The sequence below is a fragment of the Choloepus didactylus genome, chromosome 8 (assembly GCF_015220235.1).
Source record: "Choloepus didactylus isolate mChoDid1 chromosome 8, mChoDid1.pri, whole genome shotgun sequence".
Classification (NCBI taxonomy): Eukaryota; Metazoa; Chordata; class Mammalia; order Pilosa; family Megalonychidae; genus Choloepus; species Choloepus didactylus.
The window spans coordinates 13,747,755-13,764,114 of NC_051314.1; the positions used below are offsets into that span (position 1 = coordinate 13,747,755).

The window sequence follows — 16,360 nt, forward strand, 5'->3', positions numbered from 1 at the left end:
AATCACTTAGGATAGAATTGACAACAATAGTTGGTCTTCAAATCCATGAACGTGGAATGTCCTCCATTTACTTAGGTCTTTGATTTCTTTTACCAATGTTTTTTAGTTTTCTGTGTACATGTCCTTCACATACTTGTTTAGACTTATTCCTAGATATCTGATTCTTTTAGTTACTATTGAAAATGGAAGTTTTTTTCATGATTTCCATTTCTAATTGTTCGCTGTTAATGTCTAGAAACACTATTGATTTTAGGGTGTTGATCCTGTATCACACCTCACTGATGACTTCATTTATTAGCTCTAGGAGCTTTGTCATGGATTTTTCAAAGATTTTTCTACACATATCATCATATTGTCTGCAAATAGTCAAAGTGTTACTTCTTCATTTCCAATTTGGATGCCTTTTATTTCTTTTTCTTGCCAAATTGCTTTAGCTAGAATTTCCAGTACAAACTGAACAACAGTAGTAATGGGGCATCTGCCTTGTTCCTGATCTTACAAGGGAAAGCTTTCAGTCTTTCATCATTAGGTATGATGTCAGCAGTGGGTTTTTCACGTATGCCCTTTATCACACTGAAGAAGTTTTCTTCTATTCCTACTTTTCTAAGTATTTTTCAACAAGAAGGGGTGCTGGATTTTGTCAAATCCCTTTTCAGGGTCAACTGAGGTAAACATGTGGTTTTGTTCCTTCATTCTATTAATGTGGTCTATTACATTAACTGATTTTCTTATGTTGACATTATCATAATTTATTTGATAATTTATTTGGCATAACCTGGAATAAATGCCACTTGATCACGGTGTACAATTCTTTTAATGTGCTACTGGATTTGGTTTCCTAGTATTTTGTTGAGGATTTTTGCATCATTATTCTAAGAGATTTTGGTCTGTAATTTTCTTTTCTTGTTGGTTATCTTTCTCTGACTTGGGTATGAGGGTAATGTTGGTCTCACAGAATGAACTACAGAGGAGTATCCCCTCCCCCACTTCAACTTTTAGGAAGTTTGAGCAGGATAGCTGTTAATTTTTGGTATGTTTGGTAAAATTTCCCTGTGAATCCATCTGGTCCTAGGCTTTTCCTTCTTGCAGTGATTCTGATTACTAATCTCTTTACTACTTATTGGTTTGTTGAAATCTTCTATTTCTTCTTGGGTCAGTGTATTTGGTTTGTGTTTCTAGGAATTTGTCCATTTCATCTAGATTACCTAATTTGTTGGTGTAAAGTACTTCACAGTATCTTTTTATAGTCCTTTTTATTTCAGTAGGGTTGGCAGTAATGTCCCCTTCTTCATTATTGATTTTAGGTATTTGTGTCCTCTCTCTTTTTTCCTTCATCAGTCTAGCTAAAGGTTTGTCAATTTTGTGGATCTTTTGAAAGAACCAACTTTTGGTTTTGTAGAAGTCAGCTTTTTGATTTGAAATTTCTCTTCTTTTTTAAAAGTAGTTGAGAAACAAGCACTTTTTTAAAAAAGCATTTTTATTGCAATATAGTCACATACTATACAATCCAACTAAAGCGTACAATAAATGGCTTTTGGTATAATCACAGAGTTATGCATTCATCACCACAATCAATTTTACAACATTTTCATTACTCCAAAACTAAAAAAACCCACCTCCCTTAGCAGTCACCTCTCAATCCCTCTATCCTTCCCCAGCCCTATTAATCTCTGATCTAATTCTGTCTCTATAAGTTTATTGATATTTGCATTTTATATATATGGAATCATACAATATATAGTACTTTCTGTCTGGTATTTTTCACTTAGGATGTTTTTATATAAAATTATTGTTATTATCTATATATTCGTAGGTTTATAGAAAAGCCGTGTGAAAAATACATTTTCATATACCCCCTATTGTTGATATTTTGCATTAGTGTGATACCTTTGTTACAAATGAGGAAAGAATATTAAAATATTACTGTTAACTATAGACTATAGTTTACTTTAGGTGTATCATTCCCCTATACCACCCTATTATTAATACCTTGTAAAAGTGTCATACATCTGTTACAATTCATGAAAGAACATTCTGATATCTGTACTATTAACCACAGCTCATGTTCTAAAACAGGGTTCACTATGTTAAACAGTCCCATATTTTATCTTCTAACTTTCCTTGTAGTAACATAAAAGGCCCAAAATTTCCCCTTTCCACCACATTGACCAATATCATTTAGTGCTATTATTTACATTCAAAATAGTGTGTGACTATCACCACTATTCATTTTCAAACATTTAAAATCAACCTGAATAAAAATTCTGCACAATTTAAATATCAGCATTGCTTTCTCTACCACCATTCTATTCCCTGATAACCTACATTCTTGAGTCTGACTTTATGAGTTTGCTTATTATAATTAGTTCTTATCAGTGAAATCATACAACATTTGTCCTTTTATGTCTGGCTTATTAGACTCTACATGATGTCCTCAAGGTTCATCCTTATTATTTCATGCATCAGGTCTTCATTCCTTCTCACAGTTAAATAATATTCCATCGTATGTATACACCACATTTTCTTCATTCCTTCATCAGTTGAAGGACACTTGGGTTGCTTCTACCTTTTGGCAATTGTGAATAATGATGCTATAAATATTCGTGTAGAAATGTCTGCTTGCATCCCTAGTTCCAGTTCTTCTGGGTATATACATAGCAATAGGGTTGCCAAATAATACGGCAATTCTCTACTTAGCTTTCTGAAGAACTGGCAGACTGTCTTCCACAGTGGCTGTTACCATTTTACATTCCCACCAGCAGTGAATGAGTGTACCTATTTCTCCACATCCTCTCCAACACTTGTACTTTTCTGTTGGTTAAACAGCGAACATTCTAGTAGTGTGAAATGATATCTCATTGTGGTTTTCATCTGCATTTCCCTAATAGGTAGTGATTTTGAGCATCTTTTCATGTGTCTTTTAGTCATTTGTACTTCCTCTTTGGAAAAATGTCTATTCACGTCTTTGACCATTTTTTAATTGGATTGGCTGTCTTTTTATTGTTGAATTCTAGGACTTCTTTATATATTCTGGATATTAAACCCTTATCAGATACGTGGTTTCCAAATATTTTCTCCCATTTAGTAGATTGCCTTTTCATTTTCTTGACAAAGTCCTTTGAAGCCCAAAAGTTTTTAATTTTGAGGAGGTCCCACTTATCTATTTCTTCTTTCACTGCTTGTGTGTTGGGTGTAAAGTCTAAGGAACCACTGCTTACCACAAGATACTGAAGATGCTTCGTTAAATTCACTTCTAGGAGTTTTATGGCCCTGGTTCTTGTATTTAGGATCCATTTTGAGTTAATTTTTGTATAAGGTGTGTGATAAGGGTCCTTTTTCATTCTTGTGCATGTAGAATCCAGTTCTCCCAGGACTATTTGTTGAAGAGACTATTCTATCCCAGTTGAGTGGACTTAGCAGCCTTGTCAAATATCATTTGTCCATAGATGTTAGGGTCTATTTTTGAACTATTTTGGTCTATTTTTTAAAGATAAATTGCTTTTTTAAAAATATATATATATTTCATCATGCTTTTTAAAAAATATATATATATTTTTATTGAGATTGTTCACATACCATACAACTATCCAGAGACCCAAAGTGTACAATAAATTGCCCATGGTACCATCATACAACTGTGCATCCATCACCACAATTAATTTTTTTCAATTTGTAGAACACTTTCATTACTCCAGTAAAGAAATAAAGACAAAAACAAAGGAAACTCAAATCCTCCCATACCCCTAACCACCCCCTCCATTATTGATTCATAGTTTTGGTATAATACATTTCTTACTGTTGATGAAAGAATGTTAAAATACTACTAACTGTAGTATATAGTTTGCAATAGGTATATATATTTTTTCCTATATGCCCCTCTATTAACTTCTAGTTGTACTGTCATGTATTTGTTCTGGCTCATGGGAGAGGTTTCTAATATTTGTACAGTTAATCATGGACATTGCCCAACACAAGATTCACTGTTTTATACATTCCCATCTTTTAACCTCCAACTTTCCTTCCGGTGACACATGTCACTCTGAGCTTACCCTTTCCACCATCTTCACACACCTTTCAGCACTGTTAGTGATTCTCACAACATGCTACCATCACCCCTGTCCATTTCCAAATGTTTAAGTTCACCCTAATTGAACATGCTGCTTATAGTAAGCAAACACTCCCCATTCTTTAGCCTAATTCTATATCCTAGTAATTTATATTTCATGTCTTTGAGTATACATATTATAATTAGTTCATATCAGTGAGATCCTGCAATATTTGCCTTTTATGTGTCTGTCTTATTTCACTCAACATATGGCCCTCAAGGTTTCTTCATCAACCCATTTCTTTTAAGACTGTTTTATTCACACACCATACATTCCATCCTAAGTAAACAATTGTTGGTTCCCTGTATAGTCACGTATTTATGTATTCAGCACCATTGCCACTATCTACATAAGGACATCTCTATTCTTCCACAAAGAAGGAGGAAGAGTCGAAGAAGGCAGAGAGACAAAAGAAAAAGAAAAGAGAGAGGAGGGGAGGGAGGCAGAGAGGGAGAGGGAGAAAGAGAGAGGGAGAGCGAAAGAGAAACATGAGAGCTAGAAAGCAACAAAAGGAAAGACAGCATTAACCTAAAGTGGAATAAAGAGTCAGACATCATCACCAATGCCAGAAGTCCCATACCCTTTCCCTATCCCCCTCACACCCACCATACGCATTTAGCTTTGGTATACTGCCTTTGTTATAGTAAAGGAAGCAAATACAATGTTTCCATTAATTATACTCTCTAGTTTGCATTGATTGTATTTTCCCCCCAATCCCACCCTATTTTTAACACCTTGCAATACTGACATTCATTTGTTCTACCTCATGTAAAAACATATTTGTACCTTTTATTAAAATCGAAGAGCACCCTAGGTTTCTGAGTTACACAGTCCCAGTCTTTATTCTTCATCTTTTGTTCTGGTGTCCCACAAGGTCCTAACCTTCCTCTTTGAACCATACTCACAGTCATCTTTGTTCAGTGTACTTACATTGCTGTGCTACTATCTCCCAAAATTGTGTTCCAAACTTCTTACCCCCGTCTTTTCCTTTCTGTCTGCTGTGCTTCCTTTAGGGTTTCCTGTTCACAAACTCTGTCATTGTCTGTTTGTCAGAGAATATTTTAAGCTCTCTATCATATCTGAAGGATAGTTTTGCCAGATATAGGACACTTGGTTGGTGGTTTCTGTCTTTCAGTATCTTAAATGTATCACCCCACTTCCTTCTTGCCTCCATGGTTTCTATTGAGAAATCCACACATAGTCTGAGCAAGCTTCCTTTGTATGTGATGGATCGTTTTTCTCTTGCTGCTTTCAGGATTCTCTCTTTATCTTTGAGTTTGATAATCTGATTATTAAGTGTCTTGGCGTAGATCTATTCTGTTTGGGGTATGCTGCGCTTCTTGGATCCACAATTTTATGTCTTTCATAAGACATGGGAAATTTCCATTGATTACTTCCTCTCTTATTGCTTCTTCCCCCTTTCCCTTCTCTTCTTCTGGGACACCAATGACACATACATTCTTGCTTTTCATTTTGTCCTTAAGTTCCCAGAGACGTTGTTCATATTTTTCCATTCTTTTCTCTATCTGTTCTTTGTGTGTAGGCTTTCAGGTGCCTTGTTCTCCAGTTCCTGAGTGTTTTCTTCTGCCTCTTGAGATCTGCCATTGTGTGTTTCCATTGTGTCTTTCATATCTTGCGTTGTGCCTTTCATTTCCATAGATTCTACCAGTTGGTTTTTCGAACTTTCAATTTCTACCTTATGTACGCACAGTGTTTTCATTATATGGTTCATCACTTTTGCCATATCTTCCCTAAACTTTCTGAATTGACTTAGTATTAGTTGTTTAAATTCCTGTATCTCAGTTGAAGTGTAAGTTTGTTCCTTTGACTGGACCATAACTTCATTTTTCTTAGTGTAGTAGTTGTCGTTTTCTGTTGTCTAGGCATGGTTTCCTTGATTACCCCAATCAGGTTTTCCCAGACCAGAACAGGCTCCGGTCCCAGAAAGAAGAAATATTCAGTATCTGGTTTCCCTGAGGATGTGTCTTACAAAATTGGTACACCTGTTAGGCCTCAGGTCACTGTGCTTTTTGCCCAGCAGGTGGCGCCTGTCAGCCTGTAACTCCAGACTGGTGTAAGGAGGTGTGGCCCGTGGCTGTTTTCCCCCAGGCTCTGGGGTCTGGTTCTGAATGGAAGGTGGGTAGTAGAGCTGGGCCCCATCCTTTCCTATTAGAGAAGATAGACCCTAGGGAGAGGTCATTAACATTTCAATGGTCTCTCTCTGTGCTATCTCCACCCTTGCCTGGGTCAGAGCACTGGGAACTGAAAATGCCTGAGGCTTTCTCCACTGATCCGAAACAGCGACAAAAAGCCCTCTTCAGGGCCAGTCCGCAGCCACCCTCTGGCTCTCCAAGGTCCGTAGTCACCCAAAGCCTCTGTCTGCTTGTTGGGGATTCGTGTTGAGCAGTCCACATTTGTTAATTAAAACCTCAGTTGGAGCTCAGCTTTGCTATATTCGCTCACTCAGAGAGAGCTGCTCTCTGGCTCCATGAGGCTTTGCAGCTCTGGCTGTGGAGGAAGGGGGCTCCCAGCCCGGATCCACAGTTTTTACTTACAGATTTTATGCTGTGATCTCAGGATTCCTCCCAATTCAGGTTGGTGTATGATGGGTAGATGGTCACGTTTTTTCCCCTGCAGTTATTCCAGATTATTTACTAGCTGTTCCTGGTTGCTTATTAATTGTTCCAGGGGGGACTAACTAGCTTCCACTCCTCTCTATGCCACATCTTAGATCCTCTTTTTTTTCATGCAATTTATTCTTTGACCCACTGGTTTAAGAGTGTGCTGTTCAACCTCCATATATTTTTGAATTTTTCAGTTCTCCACTAGTTACTGATTTCTGGCTTCACTCCATTATGGTCAGAGAAAGGGCCTCATATAATTTCAATCTTTTTAAATTTATTGAGACTTGTTTTGTGATCCAACATGTGGTCTATTCTGGAAAATGATCCATAAGCACTTAAGAAGAATGTATATCCTGCTGTTTTCAGGTGCAATGTTCTCTATATGTCTGTTAGGTCTGGTTCATTTATAGTATTTTTCAAGCTCCCTGTTTCTTTATTGATTCTCTATCTAGATATTCTATCTATTGAAGACAGGGATGTATTGAAGTCTCCAACTGTCATTGTAGAGATGTCTATTTTGCTCTTCTGTTTTGCCAGTGTGTGCCTCATATATTTTGGGGCACTCTGGTTAGGTGCATACATATTTACAACTGTTAATTCTTCTTGGTGGATTGCCCCTTATTATTAATATATAGTGTCCTTCTTCGTCTCTTATAACAATTTTGCATTTAAAGTCTATTTTTGCTCAATATTAGTACAGCTACCCCAGCTCTTTTTTGGTTACTGTTTGAGCGGAATATCTTTTTCCAAACTTTCACTGTCAACCTCTTTGGGTCCTTGAGTCTAAGGTGAGCCTCTTGTAGACAGCATATAAATGGATCAAAGTTTTTTTTATCCATTCTGCCAATCTGTGTCTTTTGACTGGGAGTTCAATCCATTAACATTCAATATTATTATTATGAAGGCAGTACTTTTACTTCAACCATTTTATACCTTGTTTTTTATATGCTATATCTTATTTTGGCTCTCTTTACCTTTTTAGTTACCCTTACTGATGATACTCATTTCTACACTCTACTCCAAGCCTCTCTCTCCTGTCTTTTCCGTTCAGCCAGCAGAACTCCCTTTAGTATTTCTTGTAGTGCTGGTTTCTTTCTGATGAACTCTCTCAGTTTCTGTATATCTGTGAGTATTTTAAACTCTCCCTCATTTTTTTTTGTTTTTTTTTATATAAATTAAGTCTTATTGATATATATTCACATACTATACAATCATCCATGGTGTACAACCAACTGTTCTTAGTACCATCATATATATAGTTGTGCATTCATCACCACAATCTATTTTTGAACATTTTCCTTATACCAGAAAGAATAAAAATAGGAATAAAAAATAAAAGTAAAAAAGAAATCTGTTTTCCAAATCATGCCCCCCATCCCACCCTAGTTTTCATTTAGTTTTTGTCCCCATTTTTCTACTCATCCATCCATACACTGGACAAAGGGAGTGTGATCCACAAGATTTTCACAATCACACTATCACCCCATGTAAGCTACATAGTTACACAAATGTTGCAGTTTGATAGTTTCAAGATATTTACTTCTAGCTATTCCAATACACTAAAACCTAAAAAGGGATATCTATATAGTGCATAAGAATGCCCACCAGAGTGACCTCTCAACTGCATCTGAAATCTCTCAGTCACTGAAACTTTATTTTGTTTCATTTCACTTCCCCCTTTTGGTCAAGATGTTCTCAATCCCATGATGCTGGGTTCAGGCTCATCCTCGGGAGTCATCTCCTGTGTTGCCAGGAATATTTACACCCCTTGGAGTCAGGTCCCATGTAGGTGGGAGGGCAGTGAGTTCACCTGCCAAGTTGGCTTAGCTAGAGAGAGGGCCACATCTGAGCAACAGAGGCATTCAGGAGGAGGCTCTTAGGTACAATCACAAGCAAGCTTAGCCTCCTCTCTGCAGCAATGAGTTTCATAAGGGCAAGCCCCAAGATAGGGGGCTTGGCATACCAACTGTCAGTCCTCAATGTTTGTGAGAATATCAGCAACAACCCAGGTGGGGAAGTCCAACATTTCTGCATTTTCCCTCAACTCCCCAGGGGGGGACTTGCATATATATTTTTATTCTCTGCCCAAATTATTCTGGGATGTATCGCTGTTTCACAATAACCTATACAAACCTATCAAATCTCACTTTCTATTCAAAGTTCCATGGAATTATGGTGTTTGAATAAACTGACCACACAAGTCAAACCATCTAATGGACTACAGAAAATACAGATCCTGCAATAAACAAACATCTCCTCCCTTGGTCTCACAAGGAAGCCAATGCCTTCTCCCTCATTTTTGAAGGACAGTTTCACCAGATAAAGAATTCTTGGCTGGCAGTTTTTCTCTTAGTACCTTAAATTCATCATACCACTGTCTTCTTGGTTTCTGATGAGAAATTGGCACTTCATCTTATTGCAGTTCCCTTGTATGTGATGAAATGCTTTTCCCTTGCTGTTTTTTGGATTCTCTCTTTATCTTTGGCATCTGACATTCTGGTTAGTATGTATTATTAGGATTTATTCTGGTTTGAATATGTTGCACTTCTTGGACATGTATATTTATATCTTTCATCAGAACTGGGAAATTTTCAACTATTATTTCCTCAAATATTCTTTCTGCCCTCTTTCTCTTCCCTTTACCTTCTCAGACATCCATGATACATATATTTGTGTGCTTCATGCTGTCATTCACTTCCCTGAGACCCTGTTCAATTTTTTTTCCATTCTTTCCTCCATGTGTTCTTCTATGAGATTTTGATTATCCTATTTTCAAATTTCTGCCTGTTCAAATCTGCTACTATATGCCTCTAATGTATTTTCTTCTATTGTGCCTTTCATTTCTATAAGTTCTGTAATGTTTCTCTTCATACTTTCAAATACTTCTTTATGCTCACTGAGTATCTTCTTAATTATCTTTTATCTCTTTAACCATATTTTCCTTCACTTCCTTGAATTGATTTAGGAGATTTGTTTGAACACCTTTGATTAGTTGTTCTAATCAAGTTTTCATGTGTTCCTCTGACTGGGCCATAACTTGTTTCTCAGTTGGCTTTTAATTTTTTGCTGATATCTAGGCATCTGATTATCTTGATAAGTTTTCTCTGAAAGTCAGTTTCTCTCTCTTGCCTAGGAGTTTATTGTTGACTGGCTTGTGTTAATGGTATTCTTTGACACTTTGTTCTACTTATTCTAGAACTTTAGAATTGCCATGTAGAGAGACCATGTTAGAAAGTCCATGTGGAAGAGATTCTTGACGCTCAGGTCAACAGCTTCAAACTAAGCTCCCACCTGGCAGCCAACACCAACAGCCAGCCATGAGAGTGAGCCACGTTGGATATTCCTGACCAGTTGGGCCTCCAGATCACGGCAACCCCAGCCAGCACCACTCTGGAGCAGAAGGACCACCCTACTGAACCCAACGAATCCACAGAATCATGAGTGATAATAAAAGATTGTTGTGGTGGTGGTTTTAAACCAATAAGTTTTGCAGTGGTTTAATACACAGCAAGATATCAGAGATACCTGAAAAATACTCTAACCTTTTCTCCATCTCCTGTCATGCTTTTCCACTTACATGCTACATGCTATTCCCTCTGCTTGTAATGACTTTCCCAACCCCACCACCCATCCACCAACAAAAACAAACAAAAAAACTTATTCTTCTACAAAATCTCAGTGTTACCTCCTCCATTGTGGAGATTCCTTCCAGGAAGAATTAATTGTCTGACTTAATCCCCAAAGTGCACAGTTGATACCACTGGTGCAGCCCTCACAGTCTGAAAAGCTCCCTCAACTAGACTACACCACATGCAGGGACCATGCCTTACATATTTTGCATTCCTGCACCTAGAACATCAGCATGTAGGTGTCCAATAAGTGTTTATTAAATTAAAGAATTAGCTGAATAACTGACTATAAAAGTATGTCATTTTTTAATAATGTCTCAATAAAATGAATAAAAAAGAAGGTACAATACTGGGACAAAAAGGAAATTATTGGGGCAATTGGAAAAACTGGAATATAGGCTTTATATCAGTGTTACGTTCTTGAGCTTGATAACTGTACATAATGAAGTGACATAAGTGAATATCACTGTTCAAAGGAAATATGAATGGAAGTATTAAATGGTCAAGGAGCAGGATATATGCAACCTAATTTCAATTGTTTAGAAGATAAAGACATAGATACATAGATACATAGATACATAGGTAGATATGTACATAGGAAGGAAGGAAGGGAGGGAGGGAGGAAGTGAGTGAGTTTGAAATTATTTCAAAATAAAAAGATTTTTTTCAAGGTAAAAAAAGGCGGGCCGCAATATAAATAAATAACTGAGGTCTGAGATATGTCAATAAATCCACAATAGAACTGAAACATCTCTAGTAATCTCTACTCCATTACATAATAGTTAAGACTTGGCACTAAGAAAACTGATCATTGCATTCAAGTGTCAAAGCCACATATGACAGGTAAAATAGTGTCCATTTTCAGACCAAACTGACAACATAGCTACATAACTGTCCATAGGTGAGGTCATGTGATTCTTTCTCTAAGGGAATCAGGCCAGCGAGCTACATACTCCAGCCTTTAGATTTCCTGATATGTCATCAAGACTTTTAACAGAACATAATTTTCATATTTAACTTCTTGAAGTGTGGAACAATAAGACAGATTCACGTGTAACTGTTAGTTACATTCAATTTTCTCTCTCGCACATTCACAACAGGGAAATTAAATAAACCTTGAAGTAGTCCTTGAGAAAAATATAAGGAATAGCCACTGTGTCTCCAAAGGATATAATCAGGAGCTTCTGAAGTTTCACATTAATAATAACTCTGTTAACTACTCTTCCTTTCACTCAAATAGCAGAACTCTCTTGAAGAAAGTTATTAGGTCACACAAAATTGTATTCTAGTGACCATTCAGGGGAAAAAAGCCAATTCTAAACTTATTTGAAATTTAACATTCTTTGTTCCTGCCTCCACTCACAATGCTCAGAGCTCCAAGAATTAAAAAAAACAAAACAAACAAACAAAAAAACCCACCCACTAGTTCAATGGGGCAACTCTTAGGCGCCAGTATGTAGCACAATTCCTGGCACACAGTAGGTGCTCAATAAATATTTGCTGAATTAATAAAAGGAAGGAAGGAAAGGAAAGAGGTAAAATATCCAAGGAAAAAAGAAAGAACACTTGTACTTAATTCAAGAATTATGTATGGCCTATGTACAGGAGTCTTCTGGAAACTCATTCTTTATATCTTAAGGCAGAGAAAAGGAGTCATTCTAAACTCAAGAGATTGATGTCTATATTTTCCCACTGTCAAAGAACAAATTGTCCCTGGTCCATCCGTGAACTTAAACAAACATTCTCTCCAAAAAAAGAAAAAAAAAGGCTTTGGAAAATGTTGAAAGTTTCAGAGACTATATCTTTAATAGAACAACAGCATTCACATACTCCAAGACTTCCTTGACCAATTCTGTTCAACTCTAAGCATCCCTGCTTTTTAGTTCCACAACACTTATATGGATTTTTAAAAACTATACTGACCTGTCCTCCTTAATAGAAAATCTAAGCTTGTCAGTTCAAGTCCTCAATCTTGCACTTGCACTTTATACTCTCCAAATAACAATGACTTCTATTTCAGAGGCAATGCTAAGAAAAGCATAAGAATGCTAAGAAAACTCCACTTTCTTTCCTCCCCTCTCCAAATCTCTCTCCAACAGGAATCAGAAGAGCGGGATTCAGGCCCGAGCTCAGTCACTAACTGTGGCCCAAGGGGACTGGATTCCTTGATGCCCAAGTTCCTTCAAGTTCATGAATCTGGTGAACACTTTTTCATAATTATCCTCTCTGCCGTCCTCCACTAATTTCTTCCCTCTTTTCTCAAACATGCATAGGCCTACTCCATTTTTTAAAAAATCTTTCCCTTGAACCAACCTCTCATCATTGCTATTCTACTTCTTTTCTCCATTTACTTCCAAACTTCCTAAATTTGTACGGCAGACTATAGGCATAACTCTTACTTTCTTTCCATTTAATTTCTCTTTAACCCATAAAATTTGGTTTCTGCCCTTCCTGCACTAATGAAATGGAAATCTTGAACACCATCAATAAGCTCTTTAATTTTTTTATTTTGCAAAATTTCAAACACATACAAAGTAAACAGAATAGTATAAATGAACCAACATGTCCCCATCACCTAGCTTCAAGAGTTATCAACATTCTGCCAACTCATTTCATCTATACCTCCATTCATCATCCACTTCTATTTGCTTATGATTAATTTACAGGTAAAATGAGCATACATTATAATACACAAATTTTAGTAATACCATTTTGACAAATGGATATATCTGTGTAACCCACATACCTATCAGATACAGAACATCTCCATCTCCTCAAAAAGTTTTCTCATGTCCTTTCCTTTAATTAGCTCTTAAACAAATTCAGTTGTCTTTTCTTAGTTATGAACCTTCTTACTTCTTGGCAGCATCTGACATTACTGATCACTCCTTTTCTTGAAATTCTCTTCTTGATTTCTATGATGGAAAGTATTCCAATTCATCCACAAGTCATGTCAGTTTTACCTCCAAAATTCACCTCAAGTCTGTCTTTCCTCCATTTCCAGTGTCACCACACTAATCCAGTCCCCATCTTCTCTCTCACCTGAATGACTGCAACTGCCTCCTCACTGGGCTCCCTGCTTCCACTCTTGCCTCTCTCCAATCCATTCTCCACACAGCAGCCCGAGTCATCTTTTAAAAACGCAAATCATATCACGTTACTCCTCAATTGAACAGCCTTCAATGGCTTCCCAGTATGCAGAATAAACCCACATTCCATACCATGGCCTTCAAGGCCTTGCAAGGCCTCTGCCTCCACCTCCAACCTCCTATCCAGGCACTTGGCCACACAGGTCTTCTGACAGATCTTGGAAGAGGCCAAGGGCTTTCGCAGCTGTTGCCTGTGTCCAGGACACTTTTCTTCCAACTCTTTGCATAACCTATTCCTTCATCTTTTCATCCTCAGCTGAAATGTCACCTCAGACAGGCCTTCCCTGACCAATCTATGCTTGTCCTCCCAGTCTCTATTTTATTTTATTTTCTTCCTACTCTGACCCATAATCTGTAATTATCATATTTTTTTATGTTTGTTTATTTTGTGTCTCCCACTACCTTGAGGCTAGGAACCATGTCATTTTGGTTCATTGTTGTATTCCCTGAGTTCAGTACATAACAGGCACTCAAGAATTATTTCTTTAAACATGTGAATGAATTTAGCTCAAAATCACTGTTTTATTAAAAATTCCCCACTTTCCCTCAAACTCAGCTACCTTTTCTGACTTATTTCTGTTAACAGACATTCACAAATTACTAGCATAGCACTAATTATGACAAATTCCTGCATTAAAATCAAATCATTCCAAATGTAATAAGGTTTTAAAGAAAGAGAAACAAAGAAAAAAAACACAAAAACAGCAAGACTGATGAAGTTGAAGTTATACTCTAATTTCTGATAAGAGAAGCATCTACTTACTATAAGTATAAAAAGAATGTTCTTTTTAGTTTAATTGACTGTAAACTGATAAACTTTTCAGAATTAAAAAAATCAAGAAATCTAGCCTTTCTTTTCCAGAAAGAGGTGAAAACTGAGTTTATGACAATAAAATATTCTGTTTTGGTCACCAAGCAATCTCCCAGGTACAATTTAACTTTCCATGGAAAGAATGTACTAGTCAGAGGATCGTAGAAATCATGTTTCATTACAAATTAATGAATTAGGATCCTGGGCAAGGGTATGCATGTATTTCAGAAATTCTGAGGAGTGTGTCTACCTTTTGTGTCTGTATGCGTCCATGTGTGTGTCTGAGGAGGATTTATAGTGCGCATGTATATGTGTACACCTCAAAGGTTCCAACTAACCCTAAATGAGATTCAGGGTCTAGCTGAGTCTGAAGAACAGTTTATAGATAACTCTCTTGGCTACAGAAAGACGGAAGAGATCTGGTGAGATGGGAAGAAAAACAAGAGGACAGGATGGTATCTGTCCTTCTACCCAATCCTGAAGAGAGAGGGGATTCAGGAAGAAGCAGAATGAGCTCTTTTCCTGAGGAACCCTGAGACTTCAGGCACAAGCACTGCTTCTCTGAAGCCCAGCTCACAAAATACAGAAGAGCTGAGAAGAGCACAGCTTCTCTAACACTCCGTGAAGCAGAGCATGGCGCCAACAGGCAGTGAGGACTGGGATGATGGAAACCCAGTGACATTCTGACACCTCTCCACTGTTTGCTCAGGTGAAGGAACAAGCACTCCCATGGAGAGTGCTGGTAGCAGTGTATTGGAAGCAGCAAAGGACTTCAGGTGGATTCAGGGCAGGATATAATGCTGTGGGTGCTAGGTACTGTTCAGGAGAAAATGTAAGATACCTTCAGATGCTCCCTGGACGGAGGAGACAATTTTGAGTGGAGAAAGAGGGAAGTGAAGGTGATACTGAAGGTCTCATATGACCAGGTAGAGTAAGATTCAAGGAAATGCAGGACATGGAGCCAGGCATAAATAGGGAAATAGATAAACACATACATGACTATTTATCTATACAGCTTGACAATGATAATGTTCTACTTTTAGCTTGAAAAACCAAACCAAATTACCGTTTAAAAATTCACAATAGCAAAATATCTAAAAATTACCAGGGACTGCCTCTATGCAGCAGGAATAAAGGAAAGGCTTTAATTTTCACCTGTTCTGATATGTTTTAATTTTTTATAAGGGGCACATATAACTTTCATAATGAATTTTTTGAAAGATTCAGTGCTAGTCTTCTAAAAAAGAATCATAAAGTTCTGTGCATTCAGTATAATTTGTATATAAAGTAACAAAATTGTATTTTGGGAAGAAAAAACCTTCTCAATCTTAGGTTAGATTCTAATTTAAGTCAAACTAATTTTTAAATTCACATAACACAAAACATCCATTTTACTCATCCACTACCTCTGTGGTTTAATTTGTGCTCATCTTGTTTGTACTTTCAGTAATTTACTGACCTTAGAGCTGCTTTCTTCAGATATTTCTCCTTCATTGGTTTGCATGGGAACAGACTGTGCAAAACTCTGCAGAAACGCGCAAATACTGCCTAAAAGAGACGAGAAAAAATATACATAAGGAATTCCATGCAAATATTTGTTCAAAGATTTACATTGAAATTCTGTCACCAGAGCTGCCATGAACACTGTGAAAAATTTACTTTAAGTAACTTAAGTAGTTTGTATGTATATGTAAAATACACATGTATTAAATATAATATCTATATTAAACAGCTTTCTTTCTCCATTTTACTTGGCTTTTGGCAGAGGTGGTATTGAAAATTTTTAACAATTCGTACAGTACAGACCCCAGCCTGTCAGAAAGGAAGCCTACCAGTTGTTTTGCAATAGCAGTTCACAGTGCCTGGGTATTAGGCTAGGCTACTGGAATTGCCTGGGGTTTCTTGGCTTTACAATTTGTGTTCAACATTCTCAGATTTTTATAACATGAAATTAAGATGCACTCTAAAGGTTGATCCCACTTTTTTATTTTAAGAAAATCTGCTTAATAAACTAAATGTCCATTTCTTTTTATACGAGAAC

At 37.0% G+C, this 16,360-nt stretch overlaps 1 protein-coding gene across 4 annotated transcripts in view; it reads right to left on the reverse strand.

Annotated features, from left to right (window-relative positions):
* Nucleotides 1-16,360, reverse strand: part of TNRC6B (trinucleotide repeat containing adaptor 6B) — a 315,110-nt gene that overhangs the window by 179,778 nt on the left and 118,972 nt on the right. For 3 of the 4 annotated variants that reach the window (XM_037846115.1, XM_037846118.1, XM_037846114.1), the window contains exon 3: nt 15,779-15,867. In XM_037846115.1, the coding sequence (XP_037702043.1) occupies nt 15,779-15,823 (45 nt within the window). In that variant the 5' untranslated portion in view covers nt 15,824-15,867. Of the gene's footprint in view, nt 1-13,401; nt 13,491-15,778; nt 15,868-16,360 lie in introns of all 4 variants that reach the window. The other variant, XM_037846116.1, reaches the window with a different exon arrangement.